This window comes from Dasypus novemcinctus, chromosome 5 (assembly GCF_030445035.2).
Source record: "Dasypus novemcinctus isolate mDasNov1 chromosome 5, mDasNov1.1.hap2, whole genome shotgun sequence".
In the NCBI taxonomy this organism is placed as follows: Eukaryota; Metazoa; Chordata; class Mammalia; order Cingulata; family Dasypodidae; genus Dasypus; species Dasypus novemcinctus.
Window position 1 is genome coordinate 30,992,463 of NC_080677.1, and position 18,711 is coordinate 31,011,173.

The 18,711-nt window shown below is 42.8% G+C and overlaps 1 protein-coding gene across 1 annotated transcript in view; it reads left to right on the forward strand.

Annotated features, from left to right (window-relative positions):
• Positions 1-2,802: 2,802 nt before the first annotated feature.
• The window catches only part of JAZF1 (JAZF zinc finger 1), a 350,399-nt gene continuing 334,490 nt past the window's right edge, over positions 2,803-18,711 (forward strand). Inside the window, exon 1 of the mRNA XM_058296845.1 lies at positions 2,803-3,378. Coding sequence (XP_058152828.1) covers positions 3,264-3,378 — 115 coding nt within the window. The 5' untranslated portion in view covers positions 2,803-3,263. The remainder of the gene's footprint in view (positions 3,379-18,711) is intronic.

Below are 18,711 nucleotides of genomic sequence, written 5' to 3' on the forward strand. Positions count from 1 at the left end.
ACCAAGTGGGCACGCTGGACTTTGGGAGACTGCTCCTAGGTCCCGAATCATTTATAACACTAAGTGCCATGCTCTGGGGCCGTTACATGTCCATACTTTGTCTGGACCTACATGCTGGGAGATACAGTGCTCTGAGGGGAGGCAAATGGTTTCTGTGAGAAAGGGCCTTAAGTGCAGGAAACACTTTTAGGCCACTGCCACTATCATAGCCTTCTGATTCTGTGGTGTTTTTCTCTCTCTGTCCCTTTCCTTTGAAATACTTTACTACCCAAGTAAGACAGATGAATGTTTTTCACAAGTACCGAGGTATAATAGTCATCACTTTCTCTTGAGCATAATAGGCAAAAATGTTTGTTTTATATATTTTCAAAGCCCAGATGTTGACTTTATCTTTAGGTCCACCCCTGAAACAAACATTTAAAAATGTAAGTACACAAAGATAAGCATGCCATTGTAAAGCGTTTTCCAAAAATGTATGCTTGTGGTTAATATACCTTTGTTCTTTAATTGTCTAAAGCTTTATTGAAAGCGTTAAGACTACAGAGAGGAAACTGTGTGTACCTGGGAAAACTTGCTTCAGCCTCTGGCCACAGTTTACACATCTACAAAACCATCAAGTCTGAAGGCCAGAGCATATTTCAGGCCTAAAGGCCATAATCATGTATCTCATAGAAAGGCCAGAAAAGCCTAGAGCAGGGGTTCTTAACAAGGGGTCCATGAGCTTGAATTGAAATTAAAAAACGCACGATTCTTGTGGGGACGTGTTGGTATGGGTATGATATAGTTATTAAATAATGGACAGTATAGTGTGGACTAAGTAAGGGGTCTGTGGTTTTTACCTGATTGACAAAGGGGTCCGTGAAACAAAAAAAGTTAAGAACCCCTGGCTTAGAGTGTGCAGAATATTTTTTTAGAAAATAGCATGAGCAGAATGTCCCACAACCAAAGCTTCAGGATAAAGAATTAGAAGGTGGGCTATTCCATGCAAAATAAATAAACGCTTTGCACATTCTTAATAATTGTCCACAGTGAAGAAAATAATTTGGAATCTTAAAAATCAAATCTTGATTCATTTTATGAGTTATGTGGGCTCAATTCATTAAAAACATCCTATTTATTAGCTTTGGCCTAACACGGTTTTTTTTTTTTCCTTAACAAGGTTTTGTTTTAGGAATAATGAAAGTGACAGCAGGTAGTGGAGAGCCATGCATTAGTAAAACCTAGTCCCTCACTTCCATCATCTTTTACCTGAACATTGCCTGTGCTTTCCATTTCTGAGTTTTGTTCCTCTCCACATTGTCTCTGGAGTTAAAAATAATTCCACACAGACAGTTTTTCCTCTGGAGGACAGAGTTGCTTCTTCTCCAAGTGCTCGGGTGCTTCCCAGATGCTTCGGAGAGGGGGTTCCTAACACCTCATCTCTAGGGAGAAGTTGCATTGCATTTCTATGTCACTCCAAGTGCCATTTCCAAGTGCCATGTGCCTGCCAGCTCTCCACTGAAGGCCTTCCCAGACTGGGCAGCTGAATGCACTGCACAGCAGCCAAAATTCTAATTCAAGATCTAGAATTCTAACTCCTGCTCTTTAGACCCTTGTCTGGCCCTGGCCCAGGCTCCCAACAACCAGGTCCCTGGCTCATTATCAGGCCCACCCCGGCCCTGCCCCCACCCTCAACTGGGCCCAGGAAGCAATTCTTGGCATTAAACTAAATTTAATGCAGTTGTCCCAACCCCACCCAACCCAACTTTCATCTCAGTGCAAGTTGGTCACCTTGTGAGCAGGAAGACAGAAAAAATGGGTGGGAGGGCAAATGCCACTCCCAATCGCTGTGGCTGTCAGATTGTAAAACTTTTAGCAGCGACAAATACTACATGAGACTTTACTCCAAATACTCAAATGATAGGCCTTAATGAACCTGTTATTAGAAAGAACACTAAAGATGAATACAGTTTGTGGAGGGGAGCATGCCATTTCTCTATGTACCTCTACAGTGGGTAAATGAAATTTTCCCCAGGGAAAATGATAAATTCAGTAGACAAGCATAATTTAGAAAATGCATTGTTGGATCATAAACTCATAATGTATAATGTTCCTTAGGCACCTGGAAAAGTGTTATTGAATAGCACACACTTTACAGGTAAAAATATGAGTGGGGGATAGGAAGTAACCGACTTTTAGTAAAATGCTGGTTTTCGAGGAAGCTCCCAAATTAAACTTAAGTGCTTACCTGTTCAACATTATGGTTTAAATACTCACGGGATAGTGTAATTTTCATTGGCTGCAGGAATCTCTTGGCTTTTAAATGAGGAGTAAATAGGTTCCCGTACCGTTTCTCTCCTTTTAGCCTTAACCAATGCCTGGTCCTTTCTGCTGAGGCAGCTTTGACCCCAGGGGGACGGATGAGTTAATTCCCAGACTTGAGATGGAGTGGTACAGTTTGGGGTAACAAAATTATTTTAGTTTTTATTTTCCCAAAAGGAGCAGGGAGTATGTAAAACAGAGGCAAATGCACTTGACAACCAAGCACTCTATTTTGAAATTTAAATAAAGCTTAGATTTTCTTCTGGCCTAGAGGGAAACTTCATTAAAATCAATTAGTACAAATCTCCAGAGAATATGAAATTTTTTTTTTTTAAAGAGGTTTAAAATGTAAGGTGCACACAATTACCTTTTCTGGTTCCCCTGTGAACGTCCGTGTGACACCCAGACAGGTGGCCAAGTGCAAGCAAATGTCCCCATGAGGCACCTGGGAAACTCCCAGAGTCCTAATGCTGGATGTACGTGTAATTAATAGATGTATGTATATTACGAATGGCAGATTATAACCAAGGAATCTCCACACAAACTGCATGGATTACAACAGTGCAGGGCAGGCAGAGTGAGATAAAGTTGGTGGCAGGCGCTCCCAGGTGAGGCCTCGGTCTGGGGAGGGGAGGTTGGGGCCGCACAGCTGTTGCCGCGCGCGCCCTGGTCCCTCCTCCCAGCTGCGGTGGCCTCACCCCCACCCCCTCCCCCCGCCGTTCCCGACGCCGCCGCCACCGCCGCCGCCGCCTCCCCTCCGCCTCCCGGTTTCTGCTCGCTCTCCTTCGTCGCTCTCGCCCCCTCTCCCTCCGTCCCGTCCTCTCAGCTCCCCTCACCCCGCCTCTCTCCCCCTCCCCCAGCCCCTCCTCTCCTCACCCCACCCTGCCTCCCTCCCTCCCTCCGCCCGCCCGCCCGCCCGGCGCTCGCAGAGCCGACACCAGGGGGGCTCTCGATGTAGCACCATGACAGGCATCGCCGCCGCCTCCTTCTTCTCCAATACCTGCCGATTCGGGGGCTGCGGACTCCACTTCCCCACCCTGGCCGACCTCATCGAGCACATCGAGGACAACCACATCGGTAAATGCCCCGGGGGTGGGCGGGGGTGCCCGGCGTGCGGAAACTCCTGCCCAGGCGAGAAGCCCCAGAATGGCCAGGGGTGGCGGGGAGAGAGGGAGGCAGCGGCGGGGCGGGGAGGGTGTGTGCAAGCCCGGGGCTCGGGGGTGGCGGGATGCGGAGGCGCGAGGTGCCCGGAGGGGGCGGGGAGCAGGGCGTGGGTGGGGGAGGGGCTGGGCGCCCCGAGGTGCCGGGCTGGGGGATTCCGAGCGGCGTGCGCGCGGGCTGCGAAGTGGTGGGAGTGGGGGGTGTGCCGGGGCGGGGGCGCCGCCGGAGGGCGGGAGGAGGGACGCGGCGGTGGGGAGATGCGGCGGTGCAGCCGGGGGAGGGGGAGCGCGGGGCCGAGGGCGCGGCGGGGCTGGGTGCTGGGCGCTGGGCGCTGGGCTGGGGCGCGGAGTTAGTTGGCCCCGGCGGTCCGAGCCGCCCGAGGCGGCGGGGGGCGGGCGCTGCACGCCGCCTGCCGCTTCCGCCCCGGCTCGAGCTGTCAGGGCTCCGCGGCGGCTGCAGCCGCTGGGAGGTGGGAGCGGGGGGGGGGCGGGGGTGACTCCACCGCGGCAGCCATTCCGCTTCCTCCTCCCGCCGCCGCCGCCACTGCGTCCTGTCAGCGCCGGTTGCTAGGTGTGGTGCATCGGGAGGGGGCCAGTGCTGGCGGGAGGATGGGGCGCTCGCCTTCTCCCCCAGCGCCTGCAGAGCTGGCCGAGCCGGGCCGTGGACGCGGGGCCGGGGGGCCCTCGGCGACCGTCCCTGCCCCGGCCTGGCGTGGACGCCGGGGAGCTGCGGGCTGAGGTTCCGGGTGCGCCAGAGGGCCGCGCCCAGAGTCCCAGGGCCGAGCTGCTCTGGAGGCCGCTGGCGGCTGCCTGGGCTGGAGAGATAGCCCCCGGGGCTCACAACCGGGCATTTAAATGCGCCCCGGCTCTGCGATTTGCCTTTCAAAAGGTGCTAGGCCGGAGGCTCGCCGGCAGCGCCCGGGGATCGGCGGCGGCGGCCTGCGCAGCACGCGGGGCGCAGGGGACGCGGGGGAGGGGACGCCCCGCGGGGCGGGTGGTTTCCCTTCACGCCCTGGACACTGGACTGTTTCAACAAGTCCTTTAATTCGCAGAAGCCCTTGAAACATTTACACGTTCCTGTCTGAAGTCCCTGGGAAGGGAGATGGGTGGGCTCACTTGTCCCCGGCGACCCAGCCACCTGCGGAAGGTGTGGCCCGGAAGGTGTGGCCCGCGCCCCGGGCCCGCCAGTTTTGGGTGGGCTGGACTCCTGGGCTTTCTAATCCGGAGAACCAGTAAATTGCCCCCCTGAATGCTATGGATCCAGCCCTGTGGATGCAGCTCACGTTTCAACAAAGTTAAGGGAATAAACGACAACTGCTGTGTATTTATGCACCAGTAAAATGAGGCAGTCTTATGTTCTTTGCACACAGTGGGCGTTTAATAAGAGTCGAGTGCTAGTTTAAAATGGAATTCGATGAACCATCCGAAAAGGGAAATAATAGTTGAAAATGTCTGCAAAATGTCTTTCAAAAGATAATCCTCATGAGTAATTGGCCAGATTTTGAAGCTTTGAAGTTTTAAAACATCCTTGGAACATCTTCTTCCATTTTTTTCTGATAAAGATATGACAGAAAAGATAGGCGAGTTTTGGTGGAGGAGTTTAATGGAGTAACAGATTTGCTGATTCATCTCATGATTGAATAGTCATAACTGAAAATGCTTGAAAGAATAAATCACGTTTGCACGATGGCTAGTTTAAAATAATGCTAAAACTCCAGTAAAGCAAAGTCCCAGTAGAAATTTTGTTCGTTCAAGTTCCTCCCTCTACCTTCATCAGCCAATAATAAGTGGAAAGTAAATATTTTGTGAGCTAGGAAGGCTGTCACTGCATACATATCCCACTCATTCTCCCTAACAGTTATCTCAGGATAAACTATAACTTAGTCATAAGTTTAAGTCATAACTTATGTAAGATGAATAATAATTTTGCCCCTTTGCCTGCTTACCTAAGTTAGCTGATTAAAAGAAAATCTAAATTATATTTATTAAAATGTGCTAAAGACAGTGACCCTTATTGAGAAATCTTTGGTGACTTAAAAATCCACTTTTGGTGAATCATAAGAATTTTTTTTAAGTTTGCAGAAATTATCTTTAGTATTGTGCAAACACATTTTTAAAGAGGGTTAAGGGTTCCATACATTTTGCAAAGCTCAACTTTTACATAATGGTGCCTCACCCCCACAGGGCTAATTTTTTTTTTTTAATAATTAAAATGTTGAAAAATTATGTTTTTGACAATAATTGTGGCTTAGGTGTTCTGTGTGGCAAGGCTAAATTACTATACTTTGGAAAATAGTTTGAATGTGGCAAACTTTATGAATAAAGTGTTAAACTGAGCAAACACTTGATGAAATTCCCTTGGTAGAGTGGCTGACATCTTATGGCATTGTGTACCTCCGCCCAGGAGAGGCCCTTTACCTTCAAAGGCAGCCCTGTATTCAGAAAGAAATAAGACTATCTCTAGGAGATTAAAAACAACCTGATTAGTGTCATGCAAATATACTTTTAGTGAAGAGACTTGAGTGAAAATATAATAGGAGCCAAAGCATTTAGTGAAAGTTCTGTACGTGTATTATTACGTGGTATTTCTTGTTTGTGGTACAGTCTGTGATTTTTAGAGACAAATGAATGACTTACTGATTGGGTATACTTGTTAGCTAGTGGCTATGTTAAAGAGATGCTTGAAGAGACTGAGATGAATGTGATTTTGCCTTTAATTTATTCAAGGTTCTTGTTATTTGGCAATCGTAAGAGTGTTAGAGAGATACTTAGTGATAGTTCCATCTTGGGAACCTTTCTGGGTTTTTACCATTTAACCACTAGTCAAAATCTTTATGCAGTAATGAAATAAAGGCTTATGGGAATGTGATGTATTTCTTGCTTGACAGATTTTTCAATGCTTTTAGTTTTCAAGGCCTGTAGTTTTAACTATAACTATATTGTTAAGTGCATTAGGTTTAGGGTAGCTGTCTCTGTTATCTTATACATGTGCACTTAGCTCTTGTTTTTAACCATTTTTCTGTTATAAAGAGCAATGGTTTGGGGCTTTAGAGCTAAAGAAAGAGTGATTTTCACCATCTTCTCTTTCACCTATTTTCTTTCCTTCTGGGAGAGTGCTATGCCTATTTTCCTGTTTTCTTCTTTGCATTTTACTGCTAGCCCAGTGCTGGAGCATCTGCCTCAACCCAAGTATCCAACTAAAACCCTTCCCCCACTTAAATTGCCTAGAAATCCCACACTGTGAAGTGCTTTTCCATCAGTTCGCTGTCAATTCACTTGTAGCCTTGGCTCTGTTTCCTGGAAATGGGAAAAACTGATCAGGATTTTGCTTGCTTCTTATAGTGACTAGATGGTAGAGGTTGTAAGAACCCACTTGACATGCACTTCTAGATTAAGGCTGTAACTAGGAATCATAGAAATGCCAAGAGCACTAAATTTAGCACTGCAGGTCATGTCCACAGACTCATGAAATGCCTGCTTTCCCCCCACATCCCAGTGCTACAAAATTGTTTGGCTTTTGGTCTCAGAAAAACAATTTATTTAATCATTTTCACCTAGTTTGATTATTTGGCACCTTGGTAAAAGTTCTCCTGTATTTTGAATTTATTTATTTCATAGTATATATTAAGTGCCTGCTTTGTGCCAGGCACACTTCTGGGCACTTGGCATTTATTCGTGAACAAAATAGATGAAGATCCCAGCCTTTGGGGAACTTATATTCTAGTGGCTGGAGCTAGACAGAAGTATATTATATAGTATATTAGAATTTGGTTAGTGCTATGGAAAATAATAGAGCAGGATGAGAGGGTTGGGAGGAGGGAATGTTGAAATTTTAAATAGGTTGGTCAGGATAGGCTTCCTTGAAAAGTTTATATGTTGAGCCAAACATTGAAGGAAGTGAAGGAATTAACCTTGAGAACATTTGGGGAACAGCACTTTCTCAGCAGAGGGAACAGGCAGTGCAAAGGCCCTAAAACAAGACCTTGTCCCTTGGATTGAAACACAGGCCATGTTGTTCTCTCCAGGAATCTGACCCAGTCCTGTTATTCTTGTCCATTCTTGGGATGATGCTGGACTAGCAGGTCATTTATTATTTATTTATTTATTTATTTTTAAAGATTTTAAAAAATTTCTCCCCCCCCCCCCCAGTTGTCTGCTCTCTGTGTCTGTTCACTGTGTGGCTGCTTCTGTCCTTATCAGCGGCACTGGGAATCTGTTCCTTTTTGTTGCGTCAGCTCTCCTTACGGGGTGCACTCCTTGCACGTGGGGCTCCCCTACACGGGGGACACCCCTGCGTGGCAAGGCACTCCTTGCGTGCATCAGCACCGTGCGTGGCCCAGCTCCACATATGTCAAGGAGTCCCGGGGTGTGAACTGCGGATAGCAGGTCATTTAGAACTTTAATTGTTGACTCACATTTTCCATGGGGCACCTGATTAAGGGATGGGGCCTTGTTTACCCATAGTGGCTTGTAGTAGCTGTGGTTTAGTGGTTTTTGACCCTGATTGCCAGCAGGTTCTTGTGAATCTCCACTTGTTAGTTTCCTCATTTCCAAAACTCAGGTAATAAATCCATGATGCTTTAATCCGTAGGGCTGTTTTATAAACCACCTAATTAATAAACTTCTAAGTTGTTCTGGAGAGAAAAATAAGGTAGTTATTATCAGTAATGCTTACTCTTTAGACTCCTATGATGATTTAGTAAATTTCTGCTTTTCCTCCCAATTTATTTAACCATTTTTAGTATCTTCTCAAAGAAGCATCATAGTATACTAAATAGATGGGTTGTACAATATATATTCCCATTGTTGAGATCAGTGAATTGAGGCACAGAAAGTTAAATAACTTGTCTAAATTTCCGTGATTGGTAAATGTGAGTTGGTATTTAAATTCTAGACTGGTATGCTAAGCTTGGTCTGTGCCAAACTGCCAAATTGGGGAAGAACAAGGTGGTATCCTGCCCTTACATTTGGTCTGTTTATCTCCTTTGCAAAGCAAACTCTGAACTCTCAAGATAAGTGTCATTTCAGATCAGCATAGTGGGCCCAGTTTACTTGGGATTGAACATAACCCTGCCATTTGCCAGCTGTGTGACCATGGGCAAATTATTAACCCCACTGTGCCTCAGTTTCCTCATCTGCATAATGGGGATAACAACAACATCTGCCTCACTGCTTGGTTAATGAGGATTAAGTGTGCTGATGTATGCTTTCATCTACAGTATTCAGTTTCTCGCCTCTTTATGTTTTAATTCAGTAAGTGTGTTTGTAATCCTACTATGAAATTCTACATTAGAGGGAAACATAATGTGTCTTGTATCCACCTAGTTGTGGTGTTGTTTAGGGCATTTACAGCCATGTAAAATTATCAGGCCTTTCCTGGGACAGATTGAGGATGGGAAGCAGGAGACCCCTCAAAATCCTAGCATTGGGGTTGCAGCCTTAGGCCGCTTTCTCTTCTTTGTGGGCAGAGGCACTTTAACTGCTGGCAGAGACCCTTGCCACTGTGGACTGGCAACGTGGTGTCAAGGCTAGAGGTTTCCAGCATGGTCTTTCTTTGCGGCCTCTAATTTATTTGAAAACAAAGCAAAACAGAACAAAACCCAGGACTTAAAGAAAAGGTACCATACCATGCCTTGGATCTCTTGGCATCTTCCCCTGAGGGCATTTCCTGTGGGGAGAAGGAATGACTGACTGACTGAATGAATGAAAGGCTTGTCCCTGCCAGCCCTGCTCTCTGCCTACACCCTGTGGCTTGGCGGCAAGTTCCCTCCGTCCTTCCTTTCCATGGTTCACAAAAAAGTCCCAGTTACAGAGCTGGGGAGGTTTTAAACATGCACGTATGCCTCTCTGCACACACGTGATTACACCCCATACATGGTATAGAAGAACCTGAAAGCTAAAAGTGCACAGCAGTCCCTGAAACTTGTCTTCAGTAGTTTTTCTCTTTGCCCATTTCTTGCCTGTAAACAGTCAAATCAGTATAAGACACTGGTAGTGAAACCCTATCTCATGATTTCACAAGTTTCTGATTGCTTTCCCTTAGTGTACACATGTACATGCAGGAAAATTGCCTGCAACTGACTGGGTTGACAAAGGCCCCATATTCTTTGGAAAATGGTTTCCTTTAGAACATGTATATTTTGGAGATATCTCACACCTTGACAGTTATAGTAATGCAAACTGACATCTGTTTTCAGAAAACCCGTTGATGACAAGGAGGAAGCCTTACGGCTGAAGCATGCTGGTGACACTTAATGAGGGGCTTTCCTAGAAATGTTTTGAAACCAAAGGCCTTGTGTTTTAGAGTGAGGTCTGAGAGATGTAAGAAAATGCTGCAGAATCCCTTTTCCTTTTTTTTTTAAGCTTTTGCCTTTGGGACCGGGGTTCTTCACAAGGGGTTCATGAGCTTGAATTGCAATAAAAAAAAAACCACATTATTCCTGTGGGGACATGTTGGTGTGGGTATGATATATTTATTAAATAGTACACAGTATAACAGTACAGTGTGGGCTTAGTAAGGGGTCTGTGGTTTTCACCTGACTGGCAAAGAGGTCCATGGAACAAAAAAGGTTAAGAACATCTGCTCTAGGACGAGAACTGCACCTCACATTTCCTTACATTTCTCCTCCACCCCAGCCTTACCAATTGCCTTTAGATCTTGATGGTGCAAACATGTCTTGGGCACTTGCTGGATTACATGAGTACATATTGTTTCTATGAGGAGGGTAATGAAATTGTTTCGTATTGACCTGGCTGAAGTGTCAAGTAGTAAATGTTCATTTTGAATCTGAATATCAGAAACTATAAATGCAAGGAATTTGTTACGTTTGTTTAAAAAATACTTTTCATTTAATATGCTAAATCAGTTTAAAGAAAATTTAGAATGCTAGTCATCTTAACATTCCATATTTTCCCCATGCAGTAAAAACTGGAATGTTGCAGTAGTTTTCATCTATTTTTTTTAAACCCAGCCGCAAGCAGGTACCATATTAATGGATATTCTCCTTACGAATGAGGTCTTCCCAGTGATCCTCTTTCTACCTTGGCAGGAATCCAAATGACTCTTCTTGGGTCATTAACTACAGACCCTCTGCCCAGCACAAGAAAAGACTGAGTCTCCTGATGGCCAAGTGTCCCTTGCCTGGCTTAGCCACTGGCTTCCTAAAAGAAGCATGTTCACTGTCAGCCAGACTAGGATGATTTTCATCCTGAGCTAGACCTCTTGGAAGGAACAAGTCTTGATACCATGTTATTAACACTATGGACTTAACTGTTTCTTTAGTGTTATAAACATACAAATATGTACACCTGCCATATATATGTATATATGTGCTTGTGTGTGTATATGTTTATGTATGTATATGTAGTTGATTTTAATCATTCATGGTAGTTATGTCCTATAAAGTTGTGAACACTGAATCAGTGCATATTGAATCATTGTTTCTTGGGGAATACAAAGTTAGGTTCTTGTGAGCCTCTGGAGTCTCTGCAACTAGCTGATCAACACATAAACTTGTTTTATGTGTGTGTCTGTTTAAAAGGCCTTATTTAGTATATATTGTTGATTCATTAATATTGAACTCACAGTCAGTAGCACTGTAACTCGCACCTGAATGACATTCATATTTTCTCCATAAGGCACATCACAGCCTTCTTGTGCTTTGGCACTATGCCTGGAGCCCATTTTAAGCAGGGAAGTCACCAAGAAAAAGTACAAAAATGTGAAAAACGTGGCACAAAATGTACCACAGTAAGGATGCTTGTTTGTTGCATGGGAGCTGAAACAAGAAGGGAGAATGTTATGTTGTTTGACTGCAACTGGAAGCATGCATGTTGAGCAACTCAAAACTTTTGTCACTTTGTCCATATCCGTGAATGACTGTGAAAGCATGGTGAGTATTGATTTGGGGCTTACAAATAAATTTTAGCAATAGGTGAATTTGCAAATACAGGATCCAAGTATAATGAACATCAAGTGTATGTGTTTTTATACACGTATATGTGTCTATTTACACGTGCGTATATATACACACATATACATACACAACACATATGTACACATACAGGTACACTGGTCCAAATCATCATGAATGGAATGAGCTACCATGTGCAGTTTTTTTTCCTTTTTTTTTTTTTTAAACGCATCCATCGTTTGTACTTAGGATGCAAATAGATATAAAATTTCCTAACTCCAAGGAGTTTCATTGATCTGGGTGGGGGAGACAGGACATGTACAGACTGAGATAAATGATAAATAATAATAGGGTCCACAAAGGTAGATTTGGAAAGCTGATGAAGCCCCAGGGTCCCTCACATGCCACATTTTGTATCATTTTTAATATGTTGCTAGGGCTCTACCCAGCCCTTTCCAAGGCCTTGGACAAGCCTTAACAGTATATTCCACATGCATTCACAGGATCATTTGTTGCAAAATTTACAAAAGTAAGATATTTTTTATTTTTTTTAAATTTTTTAATTTTTTGGTGTTTATAAAGGGTATTTATTTGGGGTAGGAACTTAACAGATACCAGGCCATAAAGCATAAGTTACTTCCCTCACCGAAGTCTTTTTGGAGCAAGATGGCTGACGACGTCTATAAGGGTTCAGGCTTCCTTGGTTCCTATGTTCCTGGGGTTTGATTTTCTCTGGGTTCAAGGTTCCTTTCCTGGTGCTGGCTTCTCTTTCCTATGGGTGCTGACTTCCCGGGTCTAAGTAAGATATTTTAACAACGATAAGTTAATGTTTTCCTTTTCCATGCTGACTTCCCCTCTGTAATATTTTTCCTTGAGTTTGGTGGCATTGGAGTTGAGAGTATATTTGAAATACAGCTAAGGGGAAGTAGATTGGGCAGACATTTAGTTTGGGTTTAGTGGGATGCGTTTATATGGTTCACAGCATTTCTGTATGGAGTTAAGTTACTGCTAGCCATTCTAGTGGCTTCCCAGGAGCACCACCCACTGTGCCTACTCGCCTGAGGTCTTACACAAAGGTACAGGGTCAGAGGTAGTATTGCAGCGTGAAGGGGTATCATGGCACCTGCCGATGGGAGTAGGCTTTGGAAAGTAAGAGACAGAAACTAGTTTGTGGAAAATTCTTTGACTATAAGGTCGAGAGTGCAGGATTCCTTTCTTATTTAAATATAGTCAATATGGAGGTTCTCTTCTGTTAAGAATATATTCAATAATGTAAATAAACGATTATAAATGCATCGTACTTTTTTCTTTTTTGTTGGGACTTCTGTGTTAAATTGCTTGCTGATTCAACATGAATGTATGTCACTAACAAAAAAATATTGACAACAGGCTGGTTAATGAGTGTCATCAATACCAAGAATATTTAAGGTTAAGGCACAAGAAAACTCGAAGTACCTTGTATTCTTATGGTTCGTATGTGAAAGAAAATTGATAGGGGTGTTACAGATTTGACAACAATCCTAAAAATTTATAGGACATTATCAAAAAAAAGTTATGGGTTGAAAGTAACTTTTCTGGATTATCAATCATTAAAAATAGATTTCGTTCAACCATGCTTGAAAAAAGACTGATTTATCTTTTTGCTCTGTAGAAAACGATATTAATATAAGTCATTGTCATACTAAAAGTGATCAAAAACTGTATTGCCCCAAAAAAGTATTTATGGCTGTCAGGTGGTTAATATATATACTGGGTTCTTTTTCTGGATTTTGTGTTGTTTTGGTATTGTCAGTCTTTTACACTTTGTATTTTTTGTGTGTGTGTGTGTGGTTTCTAAATAAATAATCATTTTGGTAAGAATTTTGTATTTGTAATGTATTTTTTTTTTCCATAAAGAGCCTCAAAGCTGAAGACCCTGCAATACTTGGGTCCGTTCTTTGATCACCATAAGGGAGCTGTTACTATGTGTGGGAGGCGTGTTAAGCGATTTTCTTAAAGTATTTAACACATCTGAGAGCAAGCCTATGGAGTTGGCATTACCCCCTTCCAATTTGGAGTTACATATGCTACCGTATTGGTTAAATGCCATAGCTAAGCAAATATGAATATTTGTTAATTTTAGTAAGTTTGTAGAATAGAAATAGTTTCCTTCAGGACTGAAAGCCTCTTCTGCCTCGGTGCATATTATCATCGTAATTGTTATCTCCCTCGTCCTGTAGCATCTGCCGCCATGTCCCCTCCAGGGTGGTATGTACCATACGATGTGCTAACTGCCTTGCACCAGGCTTGTCCCCCTGGGACTCTGCTTATTCTTTGAGGACAGGGTCTTGTCACCTTCCTGCCCACTTCCTCAATAATTGTTTTCAGAAATGAAAATAAAAATCAAGAAGTACTTTTGGCTGTGAAAAGAATAATTTACAAAGGTAATGTTGGACTGTAAAAAGCATATCTTTGAGACTAATCTCTGGAGGTGTGCACTGATAAATATGAGGAGTACGTTTATATACTTATATGTATGTGTTTATGGTGTACACACAAATACCATTCAGGCAGTAATCCCAGATTAGTTTGTATTAAGGAAATTTGAAGAAGACATTGTTTTCTTTTTAAAGAGATTTGAAAAGGAGGTTGGCTTCTTTATTTTTACAATTGGGAATAGAATTTTCATAGTCCTGTTCACTAAGGCACATTTGAAGCTTAGTTGAATCATTTCTTGCCTTTCCTACAATGTCTGGTACCCTAAAACATTATAAGGCCTAAGCAATACTAGGGTAAAAGTTTTTCTTGCTTCCCCCTACATCTGCTTTGCTGGGGGCACTTGGTTAAAGGAGGCAGTGGTGGGAAGGAGGAGGATATTCAAACTTGGAAGCTGAACAGGACGGGATTTTGCATCCTGAGTTTTAACTTTTAACATTTCCAACTTGGGCAGCTCTGAAGGTTATGTTATTGGTGTAAAAAAGTAACAATAGCTACTAAATATTAAATGCCTATTACTTATATGTCAGGTACTGGCTAATTGCTCTATATGCATTTGCATAACTGGAAGAGTATTAGTGCCATTTGACATAGGAGAAAACAAGGACACATGCCAAATAACTAGATCAAAGTACACAGCCAGTAATATGCACACAGGAAGGTGGAGCAGCTTTGCTCTCAGGTGTCCCCAAATACCTTAGTACTTGCTCCTCACAGCCTAAGGTGTGATCCTTTGCAAAATTTTTGCATTTTAATAAAAGGCTGTTATATACCTAAATGTCTTAAAAACACTTAAAGGGTGGATTTCCAATGGGAGAAATTTAGGTGGTGGTTAAATATTTTGATGCCTTCCTCCTGACAGAAATAGGAATATTTAAAGGCTTCTGAAGAAAATGTTTATATAGTTTAGGAGGATCCATGAGTGCCCTTCATCACAGTAACAACAATGAAAACAATACTTTGGCAGTTCTAAAATAGTTATAATTACTGAATTGTCTAAAGGTACCATTCAGTTTTCTCTGTCTCACTAAGATTTATTTATTTGCCAGGTGGGAGGGTGAGGAAGGAGTAGGGACTCCTGACAAAACCTAACACTGTGCACACACATAAACTACTCTTACTTTAGAGTCTCAAAATTAAAATAAGCTCATTATGTTCCTGTACTTTATTTTTAAAATTGGTTTGGCCGAAGACCTATAGGACCTAGCAGTGAACGTTGTGAATTAAGAACTGAACTGCAGGTTGCTCTTGGCATATATGAGAGTCCTCCCTGCCAGTTATTTCACTGGTGGCATCCTCAGAGAGAGGGCACATTTCAGGTCATGCCACTCCGTCACCAGCGTGTAAATGGCTGGCACAGGAGCAGCTCTGGGTTTAAAATGGGTTTTAAATCGAACCATTCTTTTCTTAACTTATTCAGTTGTTAGACTAATTTAGCTGTACAGTTTTCATGATATGGCATTATTACATAAGTTATGGCAAAAATAAGGAACTCTGTAGAAATGTACAGTTTACTAAGTAAACTGAACACAATGGTAATAAGCATAAGTAAACATAAATCATGTGCATGCTTCCTCAGGTATGAAGCATCAATTGAAAGAAACGGATTTTTTGAAGATTTTTGTAAGCTCCAGCAAATTACATACTATGAAAAGTCTTGGCCTCAGAAGTTCCAGGTGAACTTTTCCTGGGCCTCTCTTTTTTTTTTTTTTTCCACATGTATCCTGGACCTCTCTTTTTTCTTCGTTTATTCTTTTCTTTGGTCTGGAGTCATGAGGCTTGAGCTAACTTTATTTGGTTTAGTTATCTGACAGGCTGGCAGACCGTGAACTAGTAGGACTCATAGGAAGTGCCACACAGGTGTTTCACAGGCCCCAAATAATCTATAAGGTAGTTTGAGATTTTAGAGATAGGCTGAGTAGATCTTTTGACGAGACGTGTCTGACACTAGACATCTGGAGTTTGGCACCAACTCAACCAAATGGTTGACAATGTGTGACTTAAGCTAATGTGTCTCAATATTCTGCCTGGGTTGGAAACTCCCTTTTATATTTTGGCTTCACTTCAGCACTTGTAGGGGCCCACACCAAAATATTTGCTGTTAAAATATGCAAACATCACAAAAAAATTTGGTCTTGATATATTAGGTTATATGTGTGCTCCACTTCAGATGTAAGAATAAAAAATAATACCTTGTCAGTCCCTGGGAAGACGTTGGCATCTTAGATGTTTATCTAACGTATATTGTCAGTGAGTGAGACTGATTCTCATCTCAGTTTATGGAAATCAGTGTTACTGGTTTGTAAGTCACACTCTGTATTTCAGTTGAGTTTATGCCAGTAGTTTTCGACACGGGTTGCCATCAGAATCACTTGGGTGAACCTGGATAAAATACGGAGTGTCAGAACCTCTGATGTAGTTGGCCTGGGTTGGTCTGGGTCTGAGCCTCTGTTTTTTTTTAACACTTTAAAGTTGATTCTGATGTCTTGCCAGGGTTGGCAACCCATTGGTTTACACTAACAAAATAACAAGAATTGCTTTTTAAAAAGGAATCAGTCTTTTAAAGGGGTGTGATCTTTTTGGGTTTCAGTCTTGTAGGTGTAATTTACTAGAGGCAGGCATTTAATACAGAGGGACTTTAAAGCATATAGTTAGAGCAGAAATGCTCAAACTAGGGAGCTTTTGGCCCTGGGGTCTTAAACTCAAATGCTTAAAAGGACACAATGGGTGAATGAAGTGACTAAGGCCAATATGTAATCGGGAATGGTGGGGATTCTGGTAAACTGGAGAGCACTTTCTTTGCTTAAAAAGGGCATCAGCAGCTTGACTGCAGCCCCGCTCTGCCATGTTGGAGTGCGGGCCCGCTATTGGCTGATCCTTCATTATTATTATTGTTGTTGTTTACTAATGTTAATATTTGAGAGAGAAGCTAGAAATGAAGATTTTATGTGAAATCTGTCTTTAAATCTTGGCAACTAATACAAATGCTCTTAAAACGTGTAAGACAATTACTGTACCCACTGAATCACTGTTTAATAAGAGATATTTATGTAGGCCGTGTGTTTTAATGAAGCACACATGAATGGTGGTGATGCAGAGTAAACTTTAGACCATTGTTTCTAGCAAAGAAGTTAGGCAAACTATAGAAAGTGTAATAGAAAGAATAGCGATGTTTAGTTGTTTTTTTTTTTTAAATTAATTTATTGAAGTATATCACTCATACATAAACATACGTAAACAATAAGTATATAATAGTTGTGAACTTACGAAACAAACATATCTAACATCGTACAGGACTCTCATAATTCACCCTACCACCAATAACTTGCATTGTTGTTAAACCTTTTTAACTAATGATTAAAGTGTATTGTCAAAATATTACTACTAACCAAAGTATTTTCCCCCCAACCAACCCTATTGTTATCTTTTTAAAAAAATTTCTCTCCCCTTCCCTGCCCACCCCCCCCCCCCCCGCCAGTTGTCTGCTTTCTGTGTTCATTCCCTGTGTGTTCTTCTGTGTCCACTTGTATTCTTGTCAGCGGCACCAGGAATCTGTGTCTCTTTTTGTTGTGTCATCTTGCTGCGTCAGCTCTCTGTGTGCAGTGCGGTTCCTGGGCAGGCTGCACTTTTTTCGCCCTGAGTGGCTCTCCTTATGGGGCACACTCCTTGCGCGTGGGGCTCCCCTATGCAGGGGACACCCCTGCATGGCATGGGACTCCTTGCATGCATCAGCGCTGCATGTGGGCCAGCTCACCACATGGGTCAGGAGGCCCTGGGTTTGAACCTTGGATCTCCCATATAGTAGGTGGATGCCCTATCCGTTGGGCCAAATCTGCTTCCCCCTATTTTTATCTTTATATCATTTATAAATGAACATACATAAACAATTAAGTGTATAGTAAAAATTGTGAACTTATAAAGTAAACATGCATAACATCATACAGGCCCCATACATCAACCTTCCACTAACACCCTGCATTGTCGTGAGACGTTTTTTACAAATTATGAGAGAATATTGTCAAAATCTTACTATTAATCATAGTCTGTATCTTACATTTGGTTTGTTTTTCCCCCACCCCACCCAATTATTATTTTTTAAATATGTTTTTTTATGACAGAAGTTGTCAACTGATAGAGTGAGTGTACACCTACCACATGGGAGGTACAGGGTTCAAACCTAGGGCCTCCTAACCTGTGTGGTGAGCTGGCCCATGCACAGCGCTGATGCATGCAAGGAGTGCCATGCCACGGAGGGGTGTCCCCTGCATAGGGGAGCCCCACACGTAAGGAGTGCGCCCCATATGGGGAGCCACCCCGTGCGAAGAAAAGCGCAACCTGCCCAGGACTGGTGCCTCACACTGGGAGAGCTGATGCAGCAAGATGATGTAACAAAAAGAAACACAGATTCCCAGTGCCACTGACAAGAATGCAAGCAGACACAGAAGAACACAGACCGAATGGACACAGAGAGCAGACAACTGGGTGGGGCGGGGGGAAGGGGAGAGAAATAAATAAAAAATAAAAAAATCTTAAAAAAAAATCATCTGATTGTTACCATGTCCATACTGTACATTTGGCTCGCATTTTCCAAACTGCCTCATTATCAACTCAGTACATCTTTTGCATAGATGCAAGATATTATATTATTACTGCTAACCACAGTCCATAGGTCACTCCAGCTTTATTTTTCCCGTGCTTCTCCACATTCCCAACACCCTGCAGAAGTGATGTACATTTGCTCTAGCTCACAAAGGACATTCTTGTATCTGTACCATCAACCACAATTTTCACCCACCTCTTGTTTTTCAGTGCTATTCAGTTCCTAGATTATTCTCTAACATTCTGTCAATTGGCATTTACAT